Raw genomic sequence first — 10,000 nt, forward strand, 5'->3', positions numbered from 1 at the left:
GAAGAAGAAGAAGAAGAAGAAGAAGAAGAAGAAGAAGAAGAAGAAGAAGAAGAAGAAGAAGAAGAAGAAGAAGAAGAAGAAGAAGGAGGTGCATTAAAAAAGAGAAGCCTATCCCTACAGACACGGTTGATAAAGTGTATTTTCGAGGATAGATGGGGCTGATGCAGTGGGTGTGTTACTAGAGTGGGTGTGGAGGCCACACACAGCAAGACATCTCAATCTCATCCGCTTGGCCCTAAGGTCAGGTAAAGGCGGTGCTATGGCAGTGCTCTGACCACTGATAAAAACCACTTGCTTCCCTCAGTGGGCAGTGTCCCTACGGTACAACTCAGGCGTCTGAGTCGGGAGAGATTAACTTAACTGTGTGTGCTGGACGGACGCACACGCACACGCGCACGCACGCACGCACACACGCACGCACACACACACAATACAGGCACACATACATAAGTGGATACACAGAATGGTAGACACACAAACACACACACACCTACATGTGCACACACACACACCCATGGACATCATGCACCTGCAGGGTTACCCCCCCCCCCCACACACACACACACACACCTTTTGTCATACGCTGTGCCTCAATACAACCTCCGTTTGTTGAAGCACTCAAGAACCTTCTCAAAAACCTTGGAAAATCTAGTCCTGTTTTGTTGTACCATGTGTCACAGCAGCTGTCACAATTACATCACACACATCTTATGCAACCACAAACTGATAAATACTGTCAACTGTACAGTATGTGTATTGTATGGGTAATGTATGTGTACTGTCTATGTCTATACTGTCTATGTCAACATGGGAAAGTAAGAAACGTCATTTCAACTCTCTGTATGACCAGTGCGTGTGCAGTAACAATAAAGCCGACTTGACTTGACAACCACATACAGGCATGTTGTCTCACTTTCAAAGCTCAGTTCAGTTTGTTTCCTCAATCAACGGTTACCAGTTGTCATGAAACCATCCCCAAGAAGACAAACAACCATACACACGCAAATGCATGCACGCACGCACACGCACACGCACACGCACACGCACACACACACACACACACACGCACACACACACACACACACACACACACACACGCACACACACACACACACACACGCACACGCACCAAATACTTGGCGGAGACAAGCGTGAGGAGTACGAGTCCTCCTCCTGATACACCCTGCACACACCAGCTGACAAAAACATGTTCAGTGGAAAGGGGAAGGAAGAGGCAGATCTTGGCTTCTGATGTGATTACAGGAGCACTACAGTACTCCACTACAATTAGCCTGTCCAGCTGAGATTTAACACCAAACAGGAAACACAATTCAGACAAAGGTCTCCCTGACGCGTGGCATGCTTGCAGCAAGAGAGATGGATCTACTACAAAAGCAGACAATCAATGTATGCTTCCGGGAAGCATTTTCTCCCGGAAAAAATGGCACCTGGAGAGAAAGCCGCTTCAAATTACATAGATGCAAATGCATTGTGAGATATACTGCATTTCCACGTAAAATACTAAGAAATATCTATCTGAAGTAATGGGAATCTCTTCAGTTACTTTGGTTTATACCAAATCATGCATTTTTCGGTAACAATTTATTTTAGGGATACATCTATTAGCACTAATACATACAATGTGCCTGTATAAGTAACTTGTAAGGCATTTACAAAGCAAAATCAAACATTTGTTAGGCATGTATTCGCAAATGTCTTGTTCATGCACAATAAGGGATTTATTACCAATTTAACCTTAGTAAGGACCTAGTAGGCCTTAGCGTTTGCTTAGTACATGCCTTACAAGTTACTTATGCAGGCATTAAAGGAACAGACCACCCTTTTTTGATTTTCACAATTTACAGTATTTCCCAGCATTATTCATGAATGTGCATATCATTTTCTACTTACTAGTATAGCTTAGCATAATCACTGGAAGTAACTATCTTTAGCATCAATCCAAAAGTCATCACTGGACAGAATTAAATTTCCGTTTTACACTGTGGTGAATTTTATATTCATTTTAAAATGGTTTATAAGTACATTTGATGCTGTTTTATTTTGTACCATAGACTTGCACTACTATGCCTAATTTGGCTATACTGTTAAACGGGGCAATGGAAACACATAGACAAAAATGATATGCACATTCATGAATAATGCTTGGAAATACTGCAAATATGTGAAAATCAAAAAAGAGTGGTCTGTTCCTTTAACATTGTATGTATTAGTGCTAATAGATGTATCCCTAAACTAAAGTGTTACCCATTTTCCTGTAGTGAAGTTGGCTTAAGGAATTTAAGTTAATTTTAGAGTGGGAGTGAATGACAGCCGGACACCAAAAAACTTGCTTCCCAAAAAACGCCCTAATGAGTGCGTTTACATGCAGTTCAGTATCCCGAATATGAGGCTTATCCCGGTTATGATCATATTCGGGATAAGGTGTTTATATGCGCACAGAACGTTATATCCCAGTCTACATTCTTGGCCGTTATAGAATTCTCTTCAAATGCGTGTAGCCTGGATACCAGCAACAGCGTTCCATGGGAAGCCCCTGTATTCGGGATAAGGTGTATACATGCGTCAGTATCCCGGCTTCTTTCGGAAAACTCCACCTAGCATATCCCGATTTCTCAGTATCCCGAATAAGGGCTTATTCGGGATACTGAAGTGTTTATATGCGCAAACGCAAATTCGGGATACTTAATATCCCGATCATATTCGGGATACTGAACTGCATGTATACGCACTCATTGTCCGGTCTTGGGTATCTACAGTGTATGTCTTTGGGCTGCAGGGATAAAACAGAACCAACCCTGAGGTTTTTTTCCATTTCATTTAATTTCATTGCATTGCATTGCATTTTATTTCTCTCTCTCTCTGTCTCTGTCTCTGTCTCTGTCTCTCTCTCTCTCTCTCTCTCTCTCTCTCTCTCTCTCTCTCTCTCTCTCTCTTTTTCTCTCTCTCTCTCTCTCTCTCTCTCTCTCTCTCTCTCTCTCTCTCTCTCTCTCCCTTCATTAGTATGATAATAGCTCTGAAGCAGTTCTTCTACATCTTGCGTTCTGGTTGTTTGGACTTATTATCAAAACAACACCATTACGATAAATGGCAGGCCCATTTGCCATGCTCGACAGGAATAGAATTTGCAGTTGAAGGATACAGTCTGTTGGATTAAATAGCCTGCGTTTCTCCATACTTGTCAATAATGTACACTATCATGACAAGACCAACCAATCACCTACTACATCAGGTGACCCTGACGCAATTTAATCTCTCTGAAGATGTGACGTCTGCATTGTCTATACCAACAACAAAAAAACAGTATTTCCAATAACAGGTGCTACTACAAAATTATCACTAGCCTACAGGTAATAAATATATATTCATATACTTTCTTCATTCAAAATCAGTCATAAAAGGATAGCTTGAGTTATTGAAGACAATTGCAAAAATGTCTTTCAGTTTAAACTTGAATGAATCAGTAGTATTTAATCAGTACAACCATCTGCTCAATTTGCCCTCTGTTCAATAATAGAACACCTGTATATTAATAACATCCATTTACGAAATCATTTCCAAATTTATTCCTCCTTCAGTCTGAATTCCATGAACCGATAACTCTCCTAAATCCACTTCTGCAGATATGCATGCGTTTATAAAAAGGAAAAAAAACCCTTAACCAATCTATCTGCAGTTGGAGTGTGTGGGCGTGAGTCTGCCTGCATTAGTGCCGTACGTACTGGGCTGCGGTTGGCATGCTACACTGTTGAAATGAACCCTTTCAATCAGATTTCATCAGCATCATGATGTAACCGTAGTCACATACGTAGCTGAGCTTCTTTCTTGTCTCCCCAGGCATTCAGTGCATACATCAGCGGCTGATTCTACTAGGTGCCATCTAACAGGGGGCTCCAATTATATCATAAATTATTGCACATTATTTTTTAATTATGCTTTTTTTGTAAAGGAGTGGATACCTTTTTCAGGATTTTTGGTTGTTGCAATGCTATTGAGTACCCTGTACTGTAGTTCACTGCTGTGCTCATGCTTGTGCCAACACTTGCACCAACAGTAATGGATCAGATGAATGTACTGTACAGTACACTTAAGACTAATGACAAAGCAATGCACTCCTAAGACCAACATACTGATGGACGTTTTAAGTAAAGAGTAACCTCTTTGTGTAGATGAGCATGCTGTCTGAACATTGCTATGGCTTTACCGAGAGCCTTACGTAAGTAACGCATTAAGTCTTTGATATTACCATTTTGGAGGCTCTGCGCAAAGTGGTCTTTTGTACTCCTATGTAATGGGTGATGGTATGTAATTTAAAACTATAGGGAGATGACCTGCTCCTAAAAAAACATCATTGGTGTGTTCATAGCCCATGGAGTTCGACAAAGTGGATTCAGAAATGCCGACTTAAGAGTGCCATGACCCACTGACAGGATTTTGGAAATGCTCTAATTTCCTACTTCCGGTGTGTGTATATATTTATATATAATACACTATAATTTCCAAAAGCCAACTTCAATCATCTTTTAACATTTGTTAAGATACATCCCCAGTTATCAATTTGTTGAAAGGCAATGAACAAGTCATAATGTATTACTAAAGACTGTGTGATGCCGTAGTGGTGTCACACTATGGTAGTTCAGTTTTTGCAATAAATATCGCTCCACAGGGTGAACGGTGCCTATTGTGGGGCGGCTACACAATATTTTTCCCATATGGCTTACTGTACCTTCTGGCTGTCTGCGTCGCTGAAGGTGAGGCCATAGTAGTCCTTCTCCAGCAGATTCAGGTGTTCGCACACCAGGTCCATCAGGGCCTGCCCACGGGCGTTCTTCTGCAAACACAACGCAAACACACACACACACACACACACACACACACACACACACACACACACACACACACACACACACACACACACACACACACACACACACACACACACACACACACACACACACACACACACACACACACACACACACACACACACATTTTAACACATTGCATTTTACACATCACCTCAATTCAATACAATCAAGGCATAAAGCATACATTTACTAGACATTAAGTAAGACATTCCGAATACTGCAGCCAGTTTAGTACAGCACACTGTACTTTGCCAGAGGAAAATGTTTAGGCAATGGACCATCCTACATTATGGATTTAGTGCAGGTGCACATACTTGTAATGTATACACACGCACGCACGCACATGAGCACACACACACACACACACACACACACACACACACACACACACACACACACACACACACACACACACACACACACACACACACACACACACACACACACACACACACAGGTTTCTGCAGATGCCCAAACAAAAAAAACCCCACATAAACCCTGCATCGTATGTATCCAAAATAAGACAATCCTATTGAAATGTAAACCTGTGCACTAATGACGTTAAATGCAACAGTGAACTAAAACATGACCCTACTTCCAAGTCATATAGAAATAGAGTTGATTCAATGACAATTGGCAGGAACTTTTCTTCATCTCTCATAAAATGACACCCTACGTGCTAATGGGATCTTTTAAAAAGCTTTTATGAGCAAAAGTCGATTCTCGGTGCGGAACTAAAAAAAACATTATTGCCACTTTCATCAGCTATGAAGAAACGGAAAAGAACATTTTGGACTTCAGTAATTTACAGTATCTGATGATGGAACAATACATTGTGCAATTAAGTCACTTTCTGCTACCGCCGTGATAACGTGAACCACAATTCAACTTTATCTTTCCTCTTGGCACTGAAAGATAAGATGAAGCTGGCAAAGCAGGAAGAGAACTCACTGCCTCTTTCTCTTTCTCTCGCATGCTTTCTTTCACGTGATGTCTGTATCACTGTCTTTATTTCAATCTCTCTAACACATGCTCAAACACACACACACACACACACACACACACACACACACACACACACACACACACACACACAAACACACACAAACAAACACACACACACACACACACACACACACACACACACACACACACGTGCGCACGCGCATGCGCACACTTACACACACACACGATCCTCACACTTACCCTTACGCTCACACTCACTCGCTGACTTGACTGTTCAAATGCAACTAGCAAGGGAGCGCTCTTCTCATATTGTGATGGCAAAGAAAAAAGTAAGTTCAGAGAGAGCCTCCCATGGCGAGCGTGGAAGGTGAGTCTATATAAAGTAGAACGCGCTGTCAATGTCTCTACACTTGCCTCGACGGCGTCTCCCCAGAGGGCAGAGAGGTCAAGAGCCCAAGAGCGTATCTGAGAGAGAGCGCAACACGGCAGGCGCCACCTGGGTGGGTGGACGGACTTCCAGCCCTCGACTCACTCGTGCCCAGCTGGTCTCCTAGGTGACAAGAGAGGCAGATCAACCTGTTGCCCAGGCAACAAGAGGGCGTTCCCTCTGTGGTGTTTTTACTCTCTAATGTCTCTCTCGTGATCCCTTTCTTTCTTTTCTCTTTCGATCTCTACCTTTCTCTTTGTATTTGTTTTATTCTTTCTCTGTTTTTCCCGCCTCTCTCTTTCTCTTCATCACTATTGTCATATATTCTCTCTCTCTCTCTTCTCTCTCTCTCTCTCTCTCTCTCTCTCTCTCTCTCTCTCTCTCTCTCTCTCTCTCTCTCTCTCTCTTTCTCTCTTTATGACAGTGGGTGTCTCGCTGTCAGATTACTGCTTTTCTGTTTCTTGTTTCTGCTTTTTCTGATGTTCCTGGTTTTCTCCTTTCTGTTTCTCTCCCAAGCAGCTGGGACTTGGTGAAAGTTTACACTTCCAGCTTCTGAGGTAATTAGCTCTGCCGTCTGATCTGCGGATCTGAAGTAATTGAGCCCCCGGAGCGGTCGGTGTGATGTGTCGCACGCACCGCACTGCACCGCACTGCACCGCACCGCATGCCATCTCGTGCAGTGTGCGGTTTATTTCTCGTGTAAACCTCCATCCCTGCAGAACGCGAGAGGGGAAGAGAACTATTCCCCATGGGATATTCTCCTTCTGTCTCTCTCTCTCTCTCTCTCTCTCTCTCTCTCTCTCTCTCTCTCTCTCTCTCTCTCTCTCGCGCGCGCGCTCTCTCTCTCTCGCTCTCTCTCTCTCTCTCTCTCTCTCTCTGCCACAACCCCAAGGCACCTGTGTAGGTGTGTGCAGGACTGTTGCTGTTATACTGTGTTGTGGCGTGGTGTCCCTACAGTTTTTGTGCGTGCGTCATTAGAGGGATATAAAATATTGCTTCTGCTGCTGCTGCTGCTGCTGCTGCTGCTGCTGCTGCTGCTGCTGCTGCTGCTGCTGCTGCTGCTGCTACAGTGAGACATACATCTGTAGTACTTTCTCTCTGCACTGACAAGCATTCCTCCGGCACACCACTCTGTTTCCCAGTAACACCCACCAGTGGCCAACGGCCAAGGGGGCCAATGGGGGTCTGGGGTAGATGTGGGGGTGTGTGGGTTGGCTTGGGATAATTAAAGCTACATGCAGTGTTGATTGTGTGCGTGCGTGTGCGTGTGCGCGTGTGTGTGTGTGTGTGTGTGTGTGTGTGTGCGTGTGCGTGTGCGCGTGTGTGTGTGTGTGCATGGTCGCGGGTGCAAGGGACCAGCAACCATGTCAAGAGAGAGCCAATTAACCCCAACTTCTGACGCCTGCCTCCTTCTTCTCCTCCTCCTCCTCCTCCTCCTCCTCCTCCTTTGCTACCCCACTTTCTCCCTCCCCTCCTCCTCCTCCTGCTCCTCTTTTTCTCCAGTGAAAGCTGACATTAAGTGCCACCCGCCTTCTCTCTGCTCTCCGCTTTTTACCCCGTCGCCTCCCCTCTCTTTAGCCTTGCCATTGTGTGTGCCACTGAGGGAGTGAGTGGGCGGCAATACTGGGGAGGCCTCGCAGCATTGAACCCCATAATTAACACTCAACGCACAGTGCAAAGGAGGCACCCTCGCAAGATCAAGGCTCAAGACGCTCTCCGCTAACAGTGATTTAATGGTCACTCCGTCTGTCGGTCTGTGTGTGAGCAGAACAGCAAAAGGTCAAACGGTATTTGCATTCCAGAGGCAGCCTGCTCATGACAAGCGTGGATGTACCAACGCCCAAACAACACCTCTCTTTCATTAAAAAACTGTTCCAGAGGAGAAATAATTAAGGTCCACACACAGCACTAATCAATGTCTGTCTGGTCCAGCACCTGCAGTAGGCTACTGATGCACTCTCTCTGTCTTTCAAAAATAGTTTACAACCATGTTTGGCAAAAGAGTGGAAGGAACACTCGTTTTCACATTTACGCAGGTCAATCGACAAACACAACGGGCAAACACAAGTCGAACACATAAACAAACAAAAGCAGTGTGTGTGTGTGTGTGTGCCATGCCACTGGGATTAAGAGTGCCTAAGACGGCACACACAGCCGTGTAGAGATTTCCTGCCTCACATTCCGTACACACAGCGCCTCAACAGCACGCCGATTCATTCTGTGGCGTGTGGCGTGTGGCCTAAGCGCCAGCCAGTGGTAAACTGCCATTCCATTTTCCACTCGAGCGCGTCCAGGTTGAGGCATGTAACGAGTATGGATTTCTCATCTCAGGGTCAGACGCCTTTGGAGAGAGGCACGCTTGACAGTGTCAAGAGAGATAGAATGGGGGAAGAGAGACAGGGTGACAGAGAGAGAGAGAGAGAGAGAGAGAGAGAGAGAGAGAGAGAGAGAGAGAGAGAGATGGAGAGATGGAGAGACGGAGAGGTGGGGAAAGACAAAAACAGAAAGAGTGAGAGAGTGTGTAGGGGGGGGACGTTTTCATATTCCTCAAGGCGAAATGCATTTTCAATCTCGCCATGCCATCTTCACAAAGCTGAAGTTACGAGTGGGGGAAAGGGAGTGCCAATGGGCAGCAGAGAGAGAGAGAGAGAGAGAGAGAGAGAGAGAGAGAGAGAGAGAGAGAGAGAGAGAGAGAGAGAGAGAGAGAGGGAAGATGAGAGAAAGAGGGAAAGAGGATTCCACACAGGGCAAATAACGAACAGATAAGAGGTAAGAGACAAGGGAGTGGAGCGGAAAATGGGCCCAGAAATGAAAAGGGCAGAAAATGAGAGGAGGACGAGAGCAGCCAGCTAAAACAAACAAGAGAGACCAAAGGAAAATACCCAAACAAACAACTAACAGAGAAGTGCCCAAATAAGAGGTTGAGGGGGAAATGGGATGAGAGCAATAATGCTAGAAAGAGAGGGCGAGAAAAAAAACAACAAATGAATAGAGGGACGGACAGATGGGGGTTGATGGAGATGAGAGGACAGGTTGAAAAAGAGATTGTGCTTGAGCCATCGTAGGGGCCTGAGCGCGTGCCTCTGAGACGCAGATGAGATGGCAAGGAGATGTCGGATGCTATCAGCTCCCCTGCCTCACTCGAGAGCCTGCAGCCGTATGGAACAAACACACCAGAAGCGACTAGAATGACGGAAGTAATTCACGTTGTGTGGTATGGAGGAGCGGACGACAGAAGATACTAAAGTGATTTGGGCGACAAGAGCCGGTTTGAGCGACTCGAGCGACAGTTTGTAGTTCAACTTCTGCGAATATTATGCTAATTAGCGGTGATATGCGACAGCCGCGGCAGCCAATTGGAAAGTTGGAATACTTGCATTCTGCTTTTAACGGTCCTACTCTGTCACTTTTATCGCTCATGTTGCTCTTGTTATGAACACATTTCCTACCACTCTTTGTAGCTTTGGTCTCCTGTGGTGTGTTCGCAGTCTAACAGAGTAAACAGCACAACCGACACACTGACCAGTAGACGCTGTCAGAGCAAATAAGGGGCAGCTCGCAAAGACACACTGAAAACCGGCCAAGAGAAACCAGGCATCACCAGCAAACACACATACACACTCTCTGCTTCACATACGGATGCATGCGTGCACGCGCAAACACACACACCTCTCTCACAGACATACATATGACAGACATGCACCCACCCACGCACACACGC

General features: G+C 45.1%; 1 protein-coding gene across 3 annotated transcripts in view; it reads right to left on the reverse strand.

Annotated features, from left to right (window-relative positions):
- LOC134462644 (band 4.1-like protein 3) overlaps positions 1 to 10,000 on the reverse strand; it is a 151,593-nt gene that overhangs the window by 48,827 nt on the left and 92,766 nt on the right. For all 3 annotated transcript variants that reach the window (XM_063215766.1, XM_063215768.1, XM_063215767.1), the window contains exon 5: positions 4,745 to 4,849. In XM_063215766.1, coding sequence (XP_063071836.1) covers positions 4,745 to 4,849 — 105 coding nt within the window. The remainder of the gene's footprint in view (positions 1 to 4,744; positions 4,850 to 10,000) is intronic.

This window comes from Engraulis encrasicolus, chromosome 14, assembly GCF_034702125.1.
Source record: "Engraulis encrasicolus isolate BLACKSEA-1 chromosome 14, IST_EnEncr_1.0, whole genome shotgun sequence".
NCBI classification, from domain to species: domain Eukaryota; kingdom Metazoa; phylum Chordata; class Actinopteri; order Clupeiformes; family Engraulidae; genus Engraulis; species Engraulis encrasicolus.